The sequence below is a fragment of the Oncorhynchus nerka genome, linkage group LG3, assembly GCF_034236695.1.
Source record: "Oncorhynchus nerka isolate Pitt River linkage group LG3, Oner_Uvic_2.0, whole genome shotgun sequence".
Taxonomy (NCBI): domain Eukaryota; kingdom Metazoa; phylum Chordata; class Actinopteri; order Salmoniformes; family Salmonidae; genus Oncorhynchus; species Oncorhynchus nerka.
The window spans coordinates 86833382-86858882 of NC_088398.1; the positions used below are offsets into that span (position 1 = coordinate 86833382).

Consider the following 25501-nt stretch of genomic DNA (forward strand, 5'->3'; position numbering starts at 1 on the left):
GACCACATTATGAAACACTAACACTACACATCCAAGTATAACTGACCACATTATGAAAGACAAACACTACACATCCAAGTATATCTGACCACATTCTGAAACACTAACACTACACATCCAAGTATAACTGACCACTATGAAACACTAACACTACACATCCAAGTATATCTGACCACATTATGAAACACTAACACTACACATCCAAGTATATCTGACCACATTATGAAACACTAACACTACACATCCAAGTATAACTGACCACATTATGAAACACTAACACTACACATCCAAGTATAACTGACCACATTATGAAACACTAACACTACACATCCAAGTATATCTGACCACATTATGAAACACTAACACTACACATCCAAGTATATCTGACCACATTATGAAACACTAACACTAACACTACACATCCAAGTATAACTGACCACATTATGAAACACTAACACTACACATCCAAGTATAACTGACCACATTATGAAACACTAACACTACACATCCAAGTATAACTGACCACATTATGAAACACTAACACTACACATCCAAGTATAACTGACCACATTATGAAACACAAACACTACACATCCAAGTATATCTGACCACATTCTGAAACACTAACACTACACATCCAAGTATAACTGACCACATTCTGAAACACTAACACTACACATCCAAGTATATCTGACCACATTCTGAAACACTAACACTACACATCCAAGTATATCTGACCACATTATGAAACACTAACACTACACATCCAAGTATAACTGACCACATTCTGAAACACTAACACTACACATCCAAGTATAACTGACCACATTCTGAAACACTAACACTACACATCCAAGTATATCTGACCACATTATGAAACACTAACACTACACATCCAAGTATAACTGACCACATTATGAAACACTAACACTAACACTACACATCCAAGTATAACTGACCACATTATGAAACACTAACACTACACATCCAAGTATAACTGACCACATTATGAAACACTAACACTACACATCCAAGTATAACTGACCACATTATGAAACACTAACACTACACATCCAAGTATAACTGACCACATTATGAAACACTAACACTACACATCCAAGTATAACTGACCACATTAACACTAACACTACACATCCAAGTATATCTGACCACATTATGAAACACTAACACTACACATCCAAGTATATCTGACCACATTATGAAACACTAACACTACACATCCAAGTATAACTGACCACATTATGAAAGACAAACACTACACATCCAAGTATATCTGACCACATTATGAAACACTAACACTACACATCCAAGTATATCTGACCACATTATGAAACACTAACACTACACATCCAAGTATAACTGACCACATTATGAAACACTAACACTACACATCCAAGTATATCTGACCACATTATGAAACACTAACACTAACACTACACATCCAAGTATAACTGACCACATTATGAAACACTAACACTACACATCCAAGTATAACTGACCACATTATGAAAGACAAACACTAACACTACACATCCAAGTATATCTGACCACATTATGAAACACTAACACTACACATCCAAGTATAACTGACCACATTATGAAACACTAACACTAACACATCCAAGTATATCTGACCACATTATGAAACACTAACACTACACATCCAAGTATAACTGACCACATTATGAAACACTAACACTACACATCCAAGTATAACTGACCACTATGAAACACTAACACTACACATCCAAGTATAACTGACCACATTATGAAACACTAACACTACACATCCAAGTATAACTGACCACATTATGAAAGACAAACACTAACACTACACATCCAAGTATATCTGACCACATTATGAAACACTAACACTACACATCCAAGTATAACTGACCACATTATGAAACACTAACACTACACATCCAAGTATATCTGACCACATTATGAAACACTAACACTACACATCCAAGTATATCTGACCACATTATGAAACACTAACACTACACATCCAAGTATAACTGACCACATTATGAAACACTAACACTACACATCCAAGTATAACTGACCACATTATGAAACACTAACACTACACATCCAAGTATATCTGACCACATTATGAAACACTAACACTAACACTACACATCCAAGTATATCTGACCACATTATGAAAGACTAACACTAACACTACACATCCAAGTATAACTGACCACATTATGAAACACTAACACTACACATCCAAGTATATCTGACCACATTATGAAACACTAACACTACACATCCAAGTATAACTGACCACATTATGAAACACTAACACTACACATCCAAGTATAACTGACCACATTCTGAAACACTAACACTACACATCCAAGTATAACTGACCACATTCTGAAAGACAAACCTTGTAATTTTGAATTCCGTAAAGTCAGTGTGGAAGAGGTGAAACAAGTATTGTTGTCTATCAACAATGACAAGCCACTGGGGTCTGAAGTCTTGGAAAATGACTGAGGATAATAGAGTACGGAATCGCACATCTTCAATTGAAGCCTAATAGAGCGTGTGCCCCTCAGACCTGGAGGGAAGCGAAAGTCTTTCTGCTACCCAAGAATAGTAAAGCCCCCTTTACTGGCTCAAATAGCCAACCAATCAGCCTGTTACCAACCCTTAGTAAACTTCTGGAAAAAATGTTTGACCAGATTCAATGGTATTTCACAGTAAACAAATTTACAACAGACAGGAAGGACATTCAACAAGCACAGCACTTACACAAATGACTGATGATTGGCTTGAGAGAAATTGGTTATAAAAATGATTGTGGGGGCTGTTTTGCTAGACTTCAGTGTGGCTTTTGTCATTATCATAGTCTGCTGCTGGAAAAACATGACATAATACAGTACATTAAATAGACAAGATTACGGACAGAACTGGATGAATAAAAAGGCACACGTAGTAATTGAGTCTCCTCAACTTGTTCAACAGCCTCACCACACCATTCATTAGTCTCCTCAACTTGTTCAACAGCCTCACCATTCATTAGTCTCCTCAACTTGTTCAACAGCCTCACCACACCATTCATTAGTCTCCTCAACTTGTTCAACAGCCTCACCACACCATTCATTAGTCTCCTCAACTTGTTCAACAGCCTCACCATTCATTAGTCTCCTCAACTTGTTCAACAGCCTTACCATTCATTAGTCTCCTCAACTTGTTCAACAGCCTCACCACACCATTCATTAGTCTCCTCAACTTGTTCAACAGCCTTACCACACCATTCATTAGTCTCCTCAACTTGTTCAACAGCCTCACCATTCATTAGTCTCCTCAACTTGTTCAACAGCCTCACCACACCATTCATTAGTCTCCTCAACTTGTTCAACAGCCTCACCACACCATTCATTAGTCTCCTCAACTTGTTCAACAGCCTCACCATTCATTAGTCTCCTCAACTTGTTCAACAGCCTCACCATTCATTAGTCTCCTCAACTTGTTCAACAGCCTCACCACACCATTCATTCGTCTCCTCAACTTGTTCAACAGCCTCACCATTCATTAGTCTCCTCAACTTGTTCAACAGCCTCACCATTCATTCGTCTCCTCAACTTGTTCAACAGCCTCACCATTCATTCGTCTCCTCAACTTGTTCAACAGCCTCACCATTCATTAGTCTCCTCAACTTGTTCAACAGCCTCACCATTCATTAGTCTCCTCAACTTGTTCAACAGCCTCACCACACCATTCATTACCAGGTTCAGCTGAGGTCTCAAACTTAGGAAAGGATTTTTACCAAATGCTCTTCCTTTAAGAGATGTTCAGGACCAGTTTATTACTAGACACCCCATTCCAAAACAGACTGCAACACTTTGTTATTTCACACACATTATTTAGATACTGACCGTTAGCAACACCCCAAAAGAAAAGGCTTTAGATGTGCCAAGTGAACCTGCCACCACAACACTTCAATAACACTTACGATCTTCTCTAAGCATTATACGGCTCTGAATATATACAGCAACACCTCCCCATAAACATTTCTATCTCTATAGATGTTATATCCTTGCCCATAAACATTACAGGGATATGGCTCTGAATATATACAGCAACACCTCCCCTATAAACATTACAGGGATATGACTCTGAATATATACAGTAACACCTCCCCTATAAACATTACAGGGATATGGCTCTGAATATATACAACAACACCTCCCCTATAAACATTACAGAGATATGGCTCTGAATATATACAGTAACACCTCCCCTATAAACATTACAGGGATATGGCTCTGAATATATACAACAACACCTCCCCTATAAACATTACAGGGATATGGCTCTGAATATATACAACAACACCTCCCCTATAAACATTACAGGGATATGGCTCTGAATATATACAACAACACCTCCCCTATAAACATTACAGGGATATGGCTCTGAATATATACAACACCTCCCCTATAAACATTACAGGGATATGGCTCTGAATATATACAGCAACACCTCCCCTATAAACATTACAGGGATATGGCTCTGGATATATACAACAACACCTCCCCTATAAACATTACAGGGATATAGCTCTGAATATATACAGCAACACCTCCCCTATAAACATTACAGGGATATGGCTCTGAATATATACAACACCTCCCCTATAAACATTACAGGGATATGGCTCTGAATATATACAGCAACACCTCCCCTATAAACATTACAGGGATATAGCTCTGAATATATACAGCATCACCTCCCCTATAAACATTACAGGGATATGGCTCTGAATATATACAGCAACACCTCCCCTATAAACATTACAGGGATATGGCTCTGAATATATACAGCAACACCTCCCCTATAAACATTACAGGGATATGGCTCTGAATATATACAACACCTCCCCTATAAACATTACAGGGATATGGCTCTGAATATATACAGCAACACCTCCCCTATAAACATTACAGGGATATGGCTCTGAATATATACAGCAACACCTCCCCTATAAACATTACAGGGATATGGCTCTGAATATATACAGCAACACCTCCCCTATAAACATTACAGGGATATGGCTCTGAATATATACAACACCTCCCCTATAAACATTACAGGGATATGGCTCTGAATATATACAACAACACCTCCCCCATAAACATTACAGGGATATGGCTCTGAATATATACAGCAACACCTCCCCTATAAACATTACAGAGATATGGCTCTGAATATATACAGCAACACCTCCCCTATAAACATTACAGGGATATGGCTCTGAATATATACAACACCTCCCCTATAAACATTACAGGGATATGGCTCTGAATATATACAACAACACCTCCCCTATAAACATTACAGAGATATGGCTCTGAATATATACAGTAACACCTCCCCTATAAACATTACAGGGATATGGCTCTGAATATATACAGTAACACCTCCCCTATAAACATTACAGGGATATGGCTCTGAATATATACAGCAACACCTCCCCTATAAACATTACAGGGATATGGCTCTGAATATATACAGCAACACCTCCCCTATAAACATTACAGGGACATGGCTCTGAATATATACAGCAACACCTCCCCTATAAACATTACAGGGATATGGCTCTGAATATATACAACACCTCCCCTATAAACATTACAGGGATATGGCTCTGAATATATACAACACCTCCCCCATAAACTTTACAGGGATATGGCTCAGAATATATACAACAACACCTCCCCTATAAGCATGTCTGTCTCTTCTATATATTTTATATCCTTGTATTGCTACTACAGTCTCAGAAATGGCTAATATATGAATGTTATCTAATGTTAGCAAGTTATTGATTTCATGAACCTTATTTCTAGTGCTACATATATGTCTTTACACCCCCTGCTATATTGTGGATGAAGAGTTACCTTTACACCCCCTGCTATATTGTGGATGAAGAGTTACCTTTACACCCCCTGCTATATTGTGGTTAAGAGTTACCTTTACACCCCCTGCTATATTGTGGATAAAGAGTTACCTTTACACCCCCTGCTATATTGTAGATAAAGAGTTACCTTTACACCCCCTGCTATATTGTGGATAAAGAGTTACCTTTACACCCCCTGCTATATTGTGGATAAAGAGTTACCTTTACACCCTCTGCTATATTGTGGATAAAGAGTTACCTTTACACCCCCTGCTATATTGTGGATAAAGAGTTACCTTTACACCCCCTGCTATATTGTGGATAAAGAGTTACCTTTACACCCCCTGCTATATTGTGGATGAAGAGTTACCTTTACACCCCCTGCTATATTGTGGATGAAGAGTTACCTTTACATCCCCTGCTATATTGTGGATGAAGAGTTACCTTTACACCCCCTGCTATATTGTGGATGAAGAGTTACCTTTACACCCCCTGCTATCTTGTGGATGAAGAGTTACCTTTACACCCCCTGCTATATTGTGGATGAAGAGTTACCTTTACACCCCCTGCTATATTGTGGATGAAGAGTTACCTTTACACCCCCTGCTATATTGTGGATGAAGAGTTACCTTTGTAACACAGAGGCTGTTCTTTCATGGAAGCCTCTCCAAAAATGATCCAGGCAGAATCAGGAAATCCCCAGGGCCCTTGCTTTTTTCAGTCTTTACTTACTTCCAACATGCCAAAGCCATTCTGTCTATGTATGTGGATGACTCAACACTATACACGTCAGCCACTACAGCGACTGAAATGACTGCAACACTCAACAAAGAGCTGCAGTTAGTTTCAGAGTGGGTGGCAAGGAACAAGTTAGCCCTAAATATTTATAAAACTAAAAGCATTATATTTGGGACTAATCATTCACTAAACCTCAACTAAATGGTAATGAATAATGTGGAAATTGAGCAAGTTGAGGAGACTAAACTGTTTGGAGTATCCCTGGATTGTAAACTGTCATGGTCAAAACATATTGATACAACAGTAGCTAGGATGGGGAGAACTCTGTCACCCTCACTACTACACCTACACTACACCCCTACACCATTACTACACCCCTACTACACACTACACCCTCACTACTACACACTACACCATTACTACACCCCTACTACACCATTACCACACCCTCACCACTACATCTACACTACACCCCACACCATTACTACACCCTCACTACTACACCCCTACTACCCCAACACCCTCACTACTACACACCTACTACACCATTACTACACCTCTACTACACACTACACCATTACTACACCCTCACTACTACACCCCTACTACCCCAACACCTCACTACTACACACCTACTACACCATTACTACCACCCAACACCCTCACTACTACACCATTACTACCCCAACACCCTCACTACTACACCCTACTACCCCAACACCCTCACTACTACAAACCTACTACACCATTACTACCCCCAACACAGTCACTACTACACCATTAATACTACACCCCTACTACACCATTACTACTCCCCAACGCCCTCACTACTACACCATTACTACTACACCCCTACTACACCATTACTACCCCCAACGCCCTCACTACTACAAACCTACTACACCATTACTACCCCAACACCCTCACTACTACAAACCTACTACACCATTACTACCCCCCAACACCGTCACTACTACACCATTACTACCCCAACACCCTCACTACTACAAACCCATACTACACCATTACAACACCCCCTCACCTCTCTCCCTCCTCTCCACCCCTCTCCTCTACCCCCACCTCCTCCCCTCTACCCCCACATCCTCCCCTTCTTCTTTCACCTCTATCCTCTCCTCCACCCCCACCTCTAACAGCACCTCCTCCTCCCTCTTTCCCCCCTCTCTGTCTCCTCTCCTTCCTCCCTCAGCCCACATGAAGCTTTCACATTCTAATCAGTGTTTCACTTCCCAGCCAGTTCATTCTGACACACACAAGCGTGCGTGCACATACACCCATGCCAACTCATCCCACCCCAACATAACATTCCTCATGCCACATCAATGGTCTGGAGCCGTGGCCTTTTATTCAATGCAGCTGTTATTGATTCACTAACCCTCTCTTCCTACAGGGAGGAGGCGATTCCTCTGAAGATCCTGGCCCACAACAGTCTGGTGGGACGACTGATCGGTAAGGAGGAAAAACCTGAAGAAGATAGAAGAAGAGACAGGGACCAAGATTACTATCTCCTCGTAAGAGCCAGCTACCTCTCTCTCTGTGTTTGGTTTCACTGTGCTGTTCTTCCCACAGTGTTGCATGTAAAGTAATGCTCAATTCATTTCAGCCGTTTATACATCCTAAATCAACTTACGCACGCACGCACGCAAACACACACACACACACGCACGCAAACACACACACACACACGCACGCACGCACTCACGCAAACACACGCACGCACGCATGCGCACGCACGCACGCACATATACACACACCAGTCACTATAGCAAGTCACAACTACCGACTGTACAGACTCAGTCACCAACTACCTCAATCAAATTTATTTATATAGCCCTTCTTACATCAGCTGATGTCAAAGTGCTGTACAGAAACCCAGCCTAAAATCCCAAACAGCAAGCAATGCAGGTGTAGAAGCACAGTGGCTAAGAAAAACTCCCTAGAAAGGCCAAAACCTAGGAAGAAACCTAGAGAGGAACCAGGCTATGTGGGGTGGCCAGTCCTCTTCTGGCTGTGCCGGGTGGAGATTATAACAGAACATGGCCAAGATGTTCAAATGTTCATAGATGACCAGCAGGGTAAAATAATAATAATCACAGTAGTTGTCGAGGGGGCAACAGGTCAGTTGGCTTTTCATAGCCGATCATTCAGAGTATCTCTACCGCTCCTGCTGTCACTAAAGAGTTGAAAACAGCACGTCCAGTGAACAGGTCAGGGTTCCATAGCCGCAGGCAGAACAGTTGAAACTGGAGCAGCAGCACGACGAGAGAAAGCAAGAGAAAGAAAGAAAGAAAGAAAGAAAGAAAGAAAGAAAGAAAGAAAGAAAGAAAGAAAGAAAGAGAGAACATACTTAAATGAACACAGGACACAGGATAAGACAGGAGAAATACTCCAGATATAACAGACTGACCAGCATAAATACTGGGGTCCGGAGACACTGTGGCCCCATCCAACGATACCCCCGGACAGGGCCAACCAGGCAGGATATAACCCCACCCACTTTGCCAAGGCACAGCACCCACACCACTAGAGGGATATCTTCAACCAACAACTTACATTTACATTACATTACATTTAAGTCATTTAGCAGACGCTCTTATCCAGAGCGACTTACAAATTGGTGCGTTCACCTTAAGACATCCAGTGGAACAGCCACTTTACAATAGTGCAAACTTACTATCCTGAGACAAGGCCGAGTATAGTTCTCCCCCACGGCACGGACCCGAGGGGTCGCCAACCCGGACAGGAAGATCACGTCAGTGACTCAACCCACTCAAGTGACGTAAAACACCATGTTTCATCGAAATGTACAGCTGTGTGTTGTCCGCAGTGAAAGCAGATCGATGGTATCAAAAGCAGCACTAAGGTCTAGGAGCACGAGGACAGATGCAGAGCCTCGGTCTGATGCCATTAATAGGTCAGTTACCACCTTCACGAGTGCCGTCTCAGTGCTATGATGGGGTCTAAAACCAGACTGAAGCGTTTCGTATACATTGGTTGTCTTCAGGAATGCAGTAAGTTGCTGCGCAACAGCTTTTTCAAAATGTTGAGAGGAATTGGATATTCGATATAGGCCGATAGTTTTTTATATTTTCTGGGTCAAAGTTTGGCTTGTTCAATAGACTGCCCTTTCCCACATGGACAAAAGGAACACCTATGTGAGAATGCTGTTCATTGACTACAGCTCAGCATTCAACACCATAGTGCCCACAAAGCTCATCACTAAGCTAAGGACCCTAGGACTAAACACCTCCCTCTACAACTGGATCCTGGACTTCCTGACAGGCCGCCCCCAGGTGGTAAGGGTAGGCCAAAACACATCCGCCACACTAATCCTAACACGGGGGCTCCTCAGGGGTGCGCGTTTAGTCCCCTCCTGTACTCCCTGTTCACGCACGACTGCTTGGCCAGGCACGACTCCAACACCATCATTAAGTTTTGCAGATGACACAACAGTAGTAGGCCTGATCACCGACAACGATGAGACAGCCTATAGGGAGGAGGTCAGAGACCTGGCAGTGTGGTACCAGGACAAAAACCTCTCCCTCAATGTGATCAAGACAAAGGAGCTGATCATGGATTACAGGAAAAGGAGGACCGAGCACGCCCCCATTCTCATCGAGGGGGCTGCAGTGGAGCAGGTTGAGAGCGTCAAGTTCCTTGGTGTCCACATCACCAACAAACTAACATGGTCCAAACACACCAAGACAGTCGTGAAGAGGGCACGACAACACCTTTTCCCCCTCAGGAGACTAAATAGATTTGGAATGGGTCCCTAGATCCTCAAAAAGTTATACAGCTGCACCATCAAGAGCATCCTGACCAGTTGCATCACCGCCTTGTATGGCAACTGCTCGGCATCCAACCGTAAGGTGCTACAGAGGGTAGTGCATACGGCCCAGTACATCACTGGGGCCAAGCTTCCTGCCATCCAGGATCTATATGCTATGCCCTGCGCTACAAAGGTTCTACCACCAAGCCATAAGACTGCTGATCAAAATGGCCACCTGGACTATTTACATTGACACCCCCCCCGCCCTTTGTTTTTACACTGCTGCTACTCACTGTTTATTATCTATGCATAGTCACTTTGCCCCCACCTATCTGGATTTTTTAATTGATTAACCTGTTGACTCGGTTCTCCCTGTTTATAGACTCGTTGTTTTATTTTTTACTTTAGTTTATTTAGTATATATTTTCTTAACTCTATTTCTTGAACTGCATAGTTGGTTAAGGGCTTGTAAGTAAACATTTCACTGTTGTATTCGGCACATGTGAAAAATAAAATTAGATTTGTTATGCTGATGGAAGAGTCAGGATTTGGCGTAAGCTGTTCCGCCCGCTAGGGATGTTTTCCTTCATGACGTCATTAGTAATCAAGGTATGATTCATTCTGTGTATATGTAATTCTGTGTGATTAGTTAGGTATTTAGTAAATAAATAATTAAACCAACTTTTGTATTGCTGATTCAACTTGTTAGCCAGGATTCGTGAAGATAACCAAGAATTTACGACTTTCAGATGAGACTGAATTAAGGTGACGATTAATATTGACTGCTATTGATGTAAAATATTTCTAGGTCTTTAAGAGTTTATTGGGAAGATAACAGCGCTATAAATATTATTTTGTGGTTCCCCGACTCTCTAGTTAATTACATTTACATGATTAGCTCAATCAGGTCATATTAATTACGGAGAAAGGAAATTAATGGCTGTGTTGGGGGGGATAATGAATGGCTCTGTATCATTGTGTTGGGGGGTAGTGAATGGCTCTGTATCATTGTGTTGGGGGGTAATGAATGGCTCTGTATCATTGTGTTGGGGGGTAGTGAATGGCTCTGTATCATTGTGTTGGGGGGTAATGAATGGCTCTGTATCATTGTGTTGGGGGTAGTGAATGGCTCTGTATCATTGTGTTGGGGGGGGATAGTGAATGGCTCTGTATCATTGTGTTGGGGGGTAATGAATGGCTCTGTATCATTGTGTTGGGGGATAATGAATGGCTCTGTATCATTGTGTTGGGGTAATGAATGGCTCTGTATCATTGTGTTGGGGGTAAATGGCTCTGTATCATTGTGTTGGGGGTAATGAATGGCTCTGTATCATTGTGTTGGGGGTAATGAATGGCTCTGTATCATTGTGTTGGGGGGTAATGAATGGCTCTGTATCATTGTGTTGGGGGAATGAATGGCTCTGTATCATTGTGTTGGGGGGGGTAATGAATGGCTCTGTATCATTGTGTTGGGGGTAGTGAATGGCTCTGTATCATTGTGTTGGGGGGAATGAATGGCTCTGTATCATTGTGTTGGGGGGATAATGAATGGCTCTGTATCATTGTGTTGGGGGGGATAATGAATGGCTCTGTATCATTGTGTTGGGGGGTAATGAATGGCTCTGTATCATTGTGTTGGGGGGAATGAATGGATCTGTATCATTGTGTTGGGGGGTAGTGAATGGCTCTGTATCATTGTGTTGGGGGAATGAATGGCTCTGTATCATTGTGTTGGGGGGGGGTAATGAATGGCTCTGTATCATTGTGTTGGGGGGGTAATGAATGGCTCTGTATCATTGTGTTGGGGGAGGGTAATTAATGGCTCTGTATCATTGTGTTGGGGGGGGTAATGAATGGCTCTGTATCATTGTGTTGGGGGTAATGAATGGCTCTGTATCATTGTGTTGGGGGTAATGAATGGCTCTGTATCATTGTGTTGGGGGGGTAATGAATGGCTCTGTATCATTGTGTTGGGGGGGTAATGAATGGCTCTGTATTATTGTGTTGGGGGGTTAATGAATGGCTCTGTATCATTGTGTTGGGGGGGTAATGAATGGCTCTGTATCATTGTGTTGGGGGGTAATGAATGGCTCTGTATCATTGTGTTGGGGGGTAATTAATGGCTCTGTATCATTGTGTTGGGGGGGTAATGAATGGCTCTGTATCATTGTGTTGGGGGGGTAATGAATGGCTCTGTATCATTGTGTTGGGGGGTAATTAATGGCTCTGTATCATTGTGTTGGGGGTAATGAATGGCTCTGTATCATTGTGTTGGGGGGTAATGAATGGCTCTGTATCATTGTGTTGGGGGTAATGAATGGCTCTGTATCATTGTGTTGGGGGGTAATTAATGGCTCTGTATCATTGTGTTGGGGGAATGAATGGCTCTGTATCATTGTGTTGGGGGGTAATGGGGTAATGAATGGCTCTGTATCATTGTGTTGGGGGGGAATGAATGGCTCTGTATCATTGTGTTGGGGGGGTAATGAATGAGAGGGTGTGTGACAGAGAGGGTGTGTGACAGAGAGGGTGTGTGACAGAGAGGGTGTGTGACAGAGGGTGTGTGACAGAGAGGGTGTGTGACAGAGAGGTTGTGTGACAGAGAGGGTGTGTGACAGAGAGGGTGTGTGACAGAGAGGGTGTGTGACAGAGAGGGGGTGTGACAGAGAGGGTGTGTGACAGAGAGGGTGTGAGCGCGACTGAGTGTTCTGAGAAGGGTTTCTATTCTCCATCCTGTCCTCCTGTAGTGACATCACAATCCAGATGTGTCTGGACCATCTGTAACCCAGAGAGGACCATCTATAAGGGAATCCAGATGTGTCTGGACCATCTGTAACCCAGAGAGGACCATCTGTAACCCAAACAGGACCATCTGTAACCCAGAGAGGACCATCTGTAACCCAGAGAGTACCATCTGTAACCCAGAGAGGACCATCTGTAACCCAGAGAGGACCATCTATCAGGGAATCCAGATGTGTCTGGACCATCTGTAACCCAGAGAGGACCATCTGTAACCCAAACAGGACCATCTGTAATCCAGAGAGGACCATCTGTAACCCAGAGAGGACCATCTAACCCAGAGAGGACCATCTATAAGGGAATCCAGATGTGTCTGGACCATCTGTAACCCAAACAGGACCATCTATAAGGGAATCCAGATGTGTCTGGACCATCTGTAACCCAAACAGGACCATCTATAATGGAATCCAGATGTGTCTGGACCATCTATCAGGGAATCCAGATGTGTCTGGACCATCTAACCCAGAGAGGACCATCTATAAGGGAATCCAGATGTGTCTGGACCATCTGTAAACCAGAGAGGACCATCTGTAAGGGAATCCAGATGTGTCTGGACCATCTGTAACCCAGAGAGGACCATCTGTAAGGGAATCCAGATGTGTCTGGACCATCTGTAACCCAAACAGGACCATCTATAAGGGAATCCAGATGTGTCTGGACCATCGGTAACCCAGAGGGGACCATCTATAAGGGAATCCAGATGTGTCTGGACCATCTGTAACCCAGAAAGGACCATCTATAAGGGAATCCAGATGTGTCTGGACCATCTAACCCAGAGAGGACCATCTATAAGGGAATCCAGATGTGTCTGGACCATCTAACCCAGAGAGGACCATCTATAAGGGAATCCAGATGTGTCTGGACCATCTAACCCAGAGAGGACCATCTATCAGGGAATCCAGATGTGTCTGGACCATCTAACCCAGAGAGGACAATCTATCAGGGAATCCAGATGTGTCTGGACCATCTAACCCAGAGAGGACCATCTATAAGGGAATCCAGATGTGTCTGGACCATCTAACCCAGAGAGGACCATCTATAAGGGAATCCAGATGTGTCTGGACCATCTAACCCAGAGAGGACCATCTATCAGGGAATCCAGATGTGTCCAGGACCATCTGTAACACAGGGAAGCGTTAGGGTTACTTGCTGACTTGATGTATGTGTTCCAGGTTACAGGACATAACCATCTGTAACCCAGAGAGGACCATCACAGTGAAGGGCAGTATGGAGGCGTGCTGTAAGGCTGAGGGGGAGGTCATGAGGAAACTGAGGGACGCCTACGAGAACGACATTGCTGCTGTTAACGTAAGGCTTCATGTAAACACTGGCTGTCTGTCAGTCTGGCTGTCTGTCTGCCTGTGTCAGTTGGTTAGCTTGGCCTCTGACTCATTCTTATAGCAGCACAAACTCTAACACTTCACTTCCCACCCCACCCACCCGATACCTCATCCCTGTCTCACCCAGCTCCACACACACATGATCTGATACCTCATCCCTGTCTCACCCAGCTCCACACACACATGATCTGATACCTCATCCCTGTCTCACCCAGCTCCACACACACATGATCTGATACCTCATCCCTGTCTCACCCAGCTCCACACACACATGATCTGATACCTCATCCCTGTCTCACCCAGCTCCACACACACATGATCTGATACCTCATCCCTGTCTCACCCAGCTCCACACACATGATCTGATACCTCATCCCTGTCTCACCCAGCTCCACACACACATGATCTGATACCTCATCCCTGTCTCACCCAGCTCCACACACATGATCTGATACCTCATCCCTGTCTCACCCAGCTCCACACACACATGATCTGATACCTCATCCCTGTCTCACCCAGCTCCACACACACATGATCTGATACCTCATCCCTGTCTCACCCAGCTCCACACACATGATCTGATACCTCATCCCTGTCTCACCCAGCTCCACACACACATGATCTGATACCTCATCCCTGTCTCACCCAGCTCCACACACACATGATCTGATACCTCATCCCTGTCTCACCCAGCTCCACACACACATGATCTGATACCTCATCCCTGTCTCACCCAGCTCCACACACACATGATCTGATACCTCATCCCTGTCTCACCCAGCTCCACACACACATGATCTGATACCTCATCCCTGTCTCACCCAGCTCCACACACACATGATCTGATACCTCATCCCTGTCTCACCCAGCTCCACACACATGATCTGATACCTCATCCCTGTCTCACCCAGCTCCACACACATGATCTGATACCTCATCCCTGTCTCACCCAGCTCCACACACACATGATCTGATACCTCATCCCTGTCTCACCCAGCTCCACACACACATGATCTGATACCTCATCCCTGTCTCACCCAGCTCCACACACACATGATCTGATACCTCATCCCTGTCTCACCCAGCTCCACACACATGATCTGATACCTCATCCCTGTCTCACCCAGCTCCACACACACATGATCTGATACCTCATCCCTGTCTCACCCAGCTCCACACACACATGATCTGATACCTCATCCCTGTCTCACCCAGCTCCACATGATCTGATACCTCATCCCTGTCTCACCCAGCTCCACACACACATGATCTGATACCTCATCCCTGTCTCACCCAGCTCCACACACACATGATCTGATACCTCATCCCTGTCTCACCCAGCTCCACACACACATGATCTGATACCTCATCCCTGTCTCACCCAGCTCCACACACACATGATCTGATACCTCATCCCTGTCTCACCCAGCTCCACACACACATGATCTGATACCTCATCCCTGTCTCACCCAGCTCCACACACACATGATCTGATACCTCATCCCTGTCTCACCCAGCTCCACACACACATGATCTGATACCTCATCCCTGTCTCACCCAGCTCCACACACATGATCTGATACCTCATCCCTGTCTCACCCAGCTCCACACACACATGATCTGATACCTCATCCCTGTCTCACCCAGCTCCACACACACATGATCTGATACCTCATCCCTGTCTCACCCAGCTCCACACACATGATCTGATACCTCATCCCTGTCTCACCCAGCTCCACACACACATGATCTGATACCTCATCCCTGTCTCACCCAGCTCCACACACACATGATCTGATACCTCATCCCTGTCTCACCCAGCTCCAACACACACTCAGTCATGACATCAGTGTGCACCTGTGAGATTTCAACTACACAGAGACATAACTGGTGACTTGACTATGTTATGCAACATTGAGAATAATTCATTCTGAAAACAGTATTTCATAAATATAGCTGTGAGCAGCAATGCCTCAGTTGGGTAACAAAGCACTCTATTATGTAGTCTCTCTCTCTCTCTCTCTCTCTGCTGATTGCCCAAGTGGTAGTAGGACTTCCAGTTTCACATTTTCCACAATACAATATACATTTTTCACTACGTTAAGACTGTTTTTCAGCAACAATATTATGTGATATATATATAGATAACACAATATTTCACATCGATCATCTGTATAATTCAAATCTAACATAATTTTGCATAAAGACAAAGTCCAATTGATCAACAGTTATTGTTCTAGTATCCCATTGTGCCACTGGTGCCAATGACCTCTACAGTGCCACTAGCTGGTCTGGTGCAGCCAATGACCTCTACAGTGCCACTAGCTGGTCTGGTGCAGCCAATGACCTCTACAGTGCCACTAGCTGGTCTGGTGCAGCCAATGACCTCTACAGTGCCACTAGCTGGTCTGGTGCAGCCAATGACCTCTACAGTGCCACTAGCTGGTCTGGTGCAGCCAATGACCTCTACAGTGCCACTAGCTGGTCTGGTGCAGCCAATGACCTCTACAGTGCCACTAGCTGGTCTGGTGCAGCCAATGACCTCTACAGTGCCACTAGCTGGTCTGGTGCAGCCAATGACCTCTACAGTGCCACTAGCTGGTCTGGTGCAGCCATCTAACTCGTTTTTCAAGTCGGTTAGGACATCTACTTTGTACATGACACAAGTCATTTTTCCAACAGATGTTTACAGACAGATTATTTCACTTATAATTCACTGTATCACAATTCCAGTGGGTCAGAAGTGTACATACACTAAGTTGACTGTGCCTTTAAACAGCTTGGAAAATTCTAGAAAAGGATGTCATGGCTTTAGAAGCCTCTGTTAGGCTAATTGACATCATTTGAGTCAATTGGAGGTGTACCTGTGGATGTATTTCAAAACCTACCTTCAAACTCAGTGCCCCTTTGGTTGACATCATGGGAAAATCAAAAGAAATCAGCCAAGACCTCAGATTTTTTTTTTTGTAGACCTCTACAAGTCTGGTTCATCCTTGGGAGCAATTTCTCAACACCTGAATGGTTCCACGTTCATCTGTACAAACAATAGTACGCAAGTATAAACACCATGGGACCATGCAGCCGTCATACCGCTCAGGAAGGAGACTCGTTCTGTCTCCTAGAGATGAACGTACATTGGTGTGAAAAGTGCAAATCAATCCCAGAACAACAGGAAAGGACCTTGTGAAGATGCTGGAGGAAACGGGTGCAAAACCACCATAAACAAACAGACTATGGTTTGCAATGTCCACACTATATTTCTGATCAATTTGAATGGATTTTTTTTTTTTGCTTTTCTTTCATAAACAAGGAAATTCCTATGTGACCCCAAACTTTTGAAAGGTAGTGTACATGTACTGTAGGTAGAGTTAAAGTGACTATGCATAGATAATAAACAGAGAGTAGCAGCAGTGTAAAAGAGGGGGGGGGGGCAATGAAAATAGTCTGGGTAGCCATTTGATTATCTGTTCAGCAGTCTTATGGCTTGGGGGTAGAAGCTGTTAAGAACCCTTTTGGACCTAGACTAGGTAGTGATGCCACCAGTCAGGATGCTCTCGATGGTGCAGCTGTAGACCCTTTTGAGGATCTGAGGACCCATGCCAAATCTTTTCAGTCTCCCGAGGGAGAATAGGTTTTGTCGTGCCCTCTTCACAACTGTCTTAGTATGTTTGGACCATGATAGTTTGTTGGGGATGTGGACACCGAGGAACTTGAAGCTCTCAACCTGCTCCACTACAGCCCCTTCGATGAGAATGGGGGAGCGCTCGGTCCTCCTTTTCCTGTAGTCCACAATCATCTCCTTTGTCTTGATCACATTCAGGGAGAGGTTGTTGTACTGGCACGACACGGCCAGGTCTCTGACCTCCTCCCTATAGGCTGTCTCGTCGTTGTCGGTGATCAAGGCCTACCACTGGCAAACTTAATGATGGTGTAGGAGTTGTGCCTGGCCGTGCAGTCATGAATGAACAGGGAGTACGGGAGAGGGCTGAGCACGCACCCCTGAGGGGCCCCCGTGTTCAGGATCAGTGTGGCTGATGTGTAGTTACCTACCCTTACCATCTGGGGGTGGCCTGTCAGGAAGTCCAGGATCCAATTGCAGAGGGAGGTGTTTAGTCCCCGGGTCCTTAGCTTATTGATGAGCTTTGAGGGCACTATGTTGTTGAACGCTGAGTTGTAGTCAATGAACAGCATTCTCACATAGGTGTTCCTTTTGTCCAGGTGGGAAAGGGCAGTGTGAAGTGCAAAAGAGATTGCGTCATCTGTGGATATGTTTGTTGGGTCGGTGTGCAAATTGGAGTGGGTTTAGGGTTTCTGGGATAATGTTGTTGATGTGAGCCATGACCAGCCTTTGGAACTACTTACCAAAGTTGGTGTTATTTGGACTTAAGGTTCATGAGTATATATTTTTTTAAAGATTTTCTAAAATTTCAAAGATCAAGGAAAACCTATCCTGATGGACCTCATGGGTCCTTGAGGCAAATGTGTTCAGCATGAGGAAAAACACCTTCATACAAAGTGTAAAGGTCAAACAGGGCGAAGGATATGAGGGTTTAAGGAAGACTGCTTACAGCAGCGCCACCTATAGTCTGATCGGTGCCATTATTTTTGACCAAGTTACTCGTGGCCTCTGGTCACTTTTTTCTTCTTCTAATTTGGCACACAAAAACAAATCTATGCTTGTTAAATTCTAAAGAATAACAGTAGACCTCTAATGATACATTTCCTGGCACAAGATGCACTTTGTAATTAAGATGTCATAAAATATAATCTTCAGTCATATTTATGTCAGATCTATGACATTTACATAAAGATGTTATAATGATAAAACATTACTGCTCAGTGTGTTTGCTAAATGATATCAAGCTTTCTAAAGCAGTAGCAGTAGACTGGTCAGGTGAACCAGAAAGGTGTAGTGTTGCTGTCAGACGGACGGACAGACACCAGGGTTACTACACAATATGGCTTTATGAAGATGGTCTCAAGTTTCCAGCATTTCAGGTACAGTGAAATGCTTAACTCTCTGGGAGATTAGATAAAAAAGGGATCTGTCACACACACACACACACACACACACACACACACACACACACACACACACACACACACTCCTGTGTGCCTCTGTTCATCTCTTCTAGCAACAAACCAACCTTATCCCGGGGCTGAACCTGAATGCTCTGGGAATCTTCTCCACTGGTTTGTCTGTTTTACCGCCAGCAACAGGCCCCCGAGGAGCACACCCCGGACCCTTCCTAGTGAGTACACTACACACTACAGCCCCTTCCTAGTGAGTACACTACACACTACAGCCCCTTCCTAGTGAGAACACTATTACACTACAGCCCCTTCCTAGTGAGAACACTACACACTACAGCCCCTTCCTAGTGAGAACACTACACACTACAGCCCCTTCCTAGTGAGAACACTATTACATTACAGCCCCTTCCTAGTGAGAACACTACACACTACAGCCCCTTCCTAGTGAGAACACTACACATTACAGCCCCTTCCTAGTGAGAACACTACACACTACAGCCCCTTCCTAGTGAGAACACTACACACTACAGCCCCTTCCTAGTGAGTACACTACACACTACAGCCCCTTCTTAGTGAGTACACTATTACACTACAGCCCCTTCCTAGTGAGAACACTATTACACTACAGCCCCTTCCTAGTGAGAACACTACACACTACAGCCCCTTCCTAGTGAGAACACTACACACTACAGCCCCTTCCTAGTGAGTACACTACACACTACAGCCCCTTCCTAGTGAGAACACTACACACTACAGCCCCTTCCTAGTGAGAACACTATTACATTACAGCCCCTTCCTAGTGAGAACACTACACACTACAGCCCCTTCCTAGTGAGAACACTACACACTACAGCCCCTTCCTAGTGAGAACACTACACACTACAGCCCCTTCCTAGTGAGAACACTACACACTACAGCCCCTTCCTAGTGAGTACACTACACACTACAGCCCCTTCCTAGTGAGAACACTACACATTACAGCCCCTTCCTAGTGAGAACACTATTACACTACAGCCCCTTCCTAGTGAGTACACTATTACACTACAGCCCCTTCCTAGTGAGTACACTATTACACTACAGCCCCTTCCTAGTGAGTACACTATTACACTACAGCCCCTTCCTAGTGAGAACACTATTACACTACAGCCCCTTCCTAGTGAGAACACTACACACTACAGCCCCTTCCTAGTGAGTACACTATTACACTACAGCCCCTTCCTAGTGAGAACACTACACACTACAGCCCCTTCCTAGTGAGAACACTATTACACTACAGCCCCTTCCTAGTGAGAACACTACACACTACAGCCCCTTCCTAGTGAGTACACTACACACTACAGCCCCTTCCTAGTGAGTACACTACACACTACAGCCCCTTCCTAGTGAGAACACTACACACTACAGCCCCTTCCTAGTGAGAACACTATTACATTACAGCCCCTTCCTAGTGAGAACACTACACACTACAGCCCCTTCCTAGTGAGAACACTACACACTACAGCCCCTTCCTAGTGAGAACACTACACACTACAGCCCCTTCCTACTGAGAACACTACACACTACAGCCCCTTCCTAGTGAGAACACTACACATTACAGCCCATTCCTAGTGAGAACACTATTACACTACAGCCCCTTCCTAGTGAGTACACTATTACACTACAGCCCCTTCCTAGTGAGTACACTATTACACTACAGCCCCTTCCTAGTGAGTACACTATTACACTACAGCCCCTTCCTAGTGAGAACACTATTACACTACAGCCCCTTCCTAGTGAGAACACTACACACTACAGCCCCTTCCTAGTGAGTACACTATTACACTACAGCCCCTTCCTAGTGAGAACACTACACACTACAGCCCCTTCCTAGTGAGAACACTATTACACTACAGCCCCTTCCTAGTGAGAACACTACACACTACAGCCCCTTCCTAGTGAGTACACTACACACTACAGCCCCTTCCTAGTGAGTACACTACACACTACAGCCCCTTCCTAGTGAGAACACTACTACACTACAGCCCCTTCCTAGTGAGTACACTATTACACTACAGCCCCTTCCTAGTGAGTACACTACACACTACAGCCCCTTCCTAGTGAGAACACTACACACTACAGCCCCTTCCTAGTGAGAACACTATTACACTACAGCCCCTTCCTAGTGAGTACACTACACACTACAGCCCCTTCCTAGTGAGAACACTACACACTACAGCCCCTTCCTAGTGAGTACACTACACACTACAGCCCCTTCCTAGTGAGAACACTACACACTACAGCCCCTTCCTAGTGAGTACACTACACACTACAGCCCCTTCCTAGTGAGTACACTACACACTACAGCCCCTTCCTAGTGAGTACACTACACACTACAGCCCCTTCCTAGTGAGTACACTACACACTACAGCCCCTTCCTAGTGAGAACACTGCACACTACTGCCCCTTCCTAGTGAGAACACTACACACTACAGCCCCTTCCTAGTGAGAACACTACACACTACAGCCCCTTCCTAGTGAGAACACTGTACACTACTGCCCCTTCCTAGTGAGTACACTACACACTACTGCCCCTTCCTAGTGAGAACACTGTACACTACTGCCCCTTCCTAGTGAGTACACTACACACTACTGCCCCTTCCTAGTGAGTACACTACACACTACAGCCCCTTCCTAGTGAGAACACTACACACTACAGCCCCTTCCTAGTGAGAACACTACACACTACAGCCCCTTCCTAGTGAGAACACTACACACTACAGCCCCTTCCTAGTGAGAACACTACACACTACAGCCCCTTCCTAGTGAGAACACTACACACTACAGCCCCTTCCTAGTGAGAACACTACACACTATAGACCCTTCCTAGTGAGTACACTACACACTACAGCCCCTTCCTAGTGAGAACACTATTACACTACAGCCCCTTCCTAGTGAGTACACTGTACACTACAGCCCCTTCCTAGTGAGTACACTACACACTACAGCCCCTTCCTAGTGAGAACACTATTACACTACAGCCCCTTCCTAGTGAGTACACTACACACTACAGCCCCTTCCTAGTGAGAACACTACACACTACAGCCCCTTCCTAGTGAGTACACTATTACACTACAGCCCCTTCCTAGTGAGTACACTACACACTACAGCCCCTTCCTAGTGAGAACACTACACACTACAGCCCCTTCCTAGTGAGAACACTATTACACTACAGCCCCTTCCTAGTGAGTACACTACACACTACAACCCCTTCCTAGTGAGTACACTACACACTACAGCCCCTTCCTAGTGAGTACACTACACACTACAGCCCCTTCCTAGTGAGAACACTACACACTACAGACCCTTCCTAGTGAGAACACTACACACTACAGCCCCTTCCTAGTGAGTACACTACACACTACAGCCCCTTCCTAGTGAGAACACTACACACTACATCCCCTTCCTAGTGAGTACACTGTACACTACTGCCCCTTCCTAGTGAGAACACTGTACACTACTGCCCCTTCCTAGTGAGTACACTGTACACTACTGCCCCTTCCTAGTGAGAACACTGTACACTACTGCCCCTTCCTAGTGAGTACACTACACACTACTGCCCCTTCCTAGTGAGTACACTACACACTGCAGCCCCTTCCTAGTGAGAACACTGTACACTACTGCCCCTTCCTAGTGAGTACACTACACATTACAGCCCCTTCCTAGTGAGTACACACTACTGCCCCTTCCTAGTGAGTACACTGTACACTACTGCCCCTTCCTAGTGAGAACACTATTACACTACAGCCCCTTCCTAGTGAGTACACTGTACACTACTGCCCCTTCCTAGTGAGTACACTGTACACTACTGCCCCTTCCTAGTGAGTACACTGTACACTACTGCCCCTTCCTAGTGAGTACACTACACATTACAGCCCCTTCCTAGTGAGTACACACTACTGCCCCTTCCTAGTGAGTACACTACACTAATCTACAGGCCCTTCCTAGTGAGTACACTACACATTACAGCCCCTTCCTAGTGAGTACACTACACTAATCTACAGGCCCTTCCTCGTGAATACACTACACATTACAGCCCCTTCCTAGTGAGTACACTACACTAATCTACAGGCCCTTCCTAGTGAGTACACTACACATTACAGCCCCTTCCTAGTGAGTACACACTACTGCCCCTTCCTAGTGAGTACACTATTACACTACAGCCCCTTCCTAGTGAGTACACTACACTAATCTACAGGCCCTTCCTCGTGAATACACTACACATTACAGCCCCTTCCTAGTGAGTACACTACACTAATCTACAGGCCCTTCCTCGTGAATACACTACACATTACAGCCCCTTCCTAGTGAGTACACTACACTAATCTACAGGCCCTTCCTCGTGAATACACTCCATGGCATGAAATTCTGTATACAATGTGGAGGAGCAGAAATCATTTTATTTTTGCAGAGAAATGAATGAATCTTGAAGCAGGTAAATTGGCGTGGTTGAGATCTGTGCATGTATGTGATGTAATAAATGACTCACAGTGCTTTTATACACAAGGAGGGGAAGAGATGTGTCCTCTGTACAGCCCATCTCACCCCAGTCTGTCTCCACAGTGTCCCTCTTCACATCTTGGTGGTTTGTATGGGGTTCTACCAGCCAGTGCCATACAGTGTCAGCACTCAGTAAGTCCTCATTTCACACACATTTTAGGTCCTCATTTTATTTCTGAACAGTGACATGCAACTCCAAGATACTAATTAGCCTTTGTTTCAACAAGGTTATTATTGTTTTGTGATTGAATATTCGTTTTTATTTTATTTTTATTTTTTTTTTGTCATTTTTAAAAATTTTATAGTCATTCTATTTGAAGTTCAGTTTCAGTTCGTTTTCAGACTGGATTGACTACTTTTATTAAAAACATTTCTATTTAGTTATCAGTTTTAGAAAGTAGCCTATGGGAGGCTAGGAACCATTTACTGTATGTGGTGTAGGCCTATAGTTCGTTTTTGGGGGGTGTCACTTCCTGCCACTGGGTAGACATAACATCTTTGTATCGGTGTCATGGTGGTGTCTGTGAGAAGGGAATGAGGCAGGATGGTGTCTGTGAGACGGGAATGAGGCAGGATGGTGTCTGTGAGACGGGAATGAGGCAGGATGGTGTCTGTGAGACGGGAATGAGGCAGGATGGTGTCTGTGAGACGGGAATGAGGCAGGATGGTGTCTGTGAGACGGGAATGAGGCAGGATGGTGTCTGTGAGACGGGAATGAGGCAGGATGGTGTCTGTGAGATGGGAATGAGGCAGGATGGTATCTGTGAGACGGGAATGAGGCAGGATGGTGTCTGTGAGACGGGAATAAGGCAGGATGGTGTCTGTGAGACGGGAATGAGGCAGGATGGTGTCTGTGAGACGGGAATGAGGGACCACCTGGGTAGACATAACATCTTTGTATCGGTGTCAGGATGGTGTCTGTGAGACGGGAATGAGGCAGGATGGTGTCTGTGAGACGGGAATGAGGCAGGATGGTGTCTGTGAGAAGGGAATGAGGCAGGATGGTGTCTGTGAGACGGGAATGAGGCAGGATGGTGTCTGTGAGACGGGAATGAGGCAGGATGGTGTCTGTGAGACGGGAATGAGGCAGGATGGTGTCTGTGAGACGGGAATGAGGGACCAGCCAATGAAGTTGGAAGTCCTGCCCAGTTGACTAAATCAAAATGACTCGTATCCAATGCCCATGCTAAACACAGACTTCTGGCCACTAGAGGACTCCATACAACTCCAAATTATAAATACATCCTAATGTGACTTTGATTTAAAGGTTAAGCACCTAGACTGGTACAATAGATATGGCGGGAAGTAAACTCTTGCCCATGTTTACACCAA

The 25501-nt window shown here is 44.8% G+C and overlaps 1 protein-coding gene across 1 annotated transcript in view; it reads left to right on the forward strand.

Annotated features, from left to right (window-relative positions):
- The window catches only part of LOC115127422 (insulin-like growth factor 2 mRNA-binding protein 2), a 133749-nt gene that overhangs the window by 85365 nt on the left and 22883 nt on the right, over window positions 1-25501 (forward strand). Inside the window, 5 exon segments of the mRNA XM_065016395.1 lie at window positions 8082-8147; window positions 8149-8202; window positions 14432-14567; window positions 19735-19851; window positions 24233-24301. Of these exon segments, the coding sequence (XP_064872467.1) occupies window positions 8082-8147; window positions 8149-8202; window positions 14432-14567; window positions 19735-19851; window positions 24233-24301 (442 nt within the window).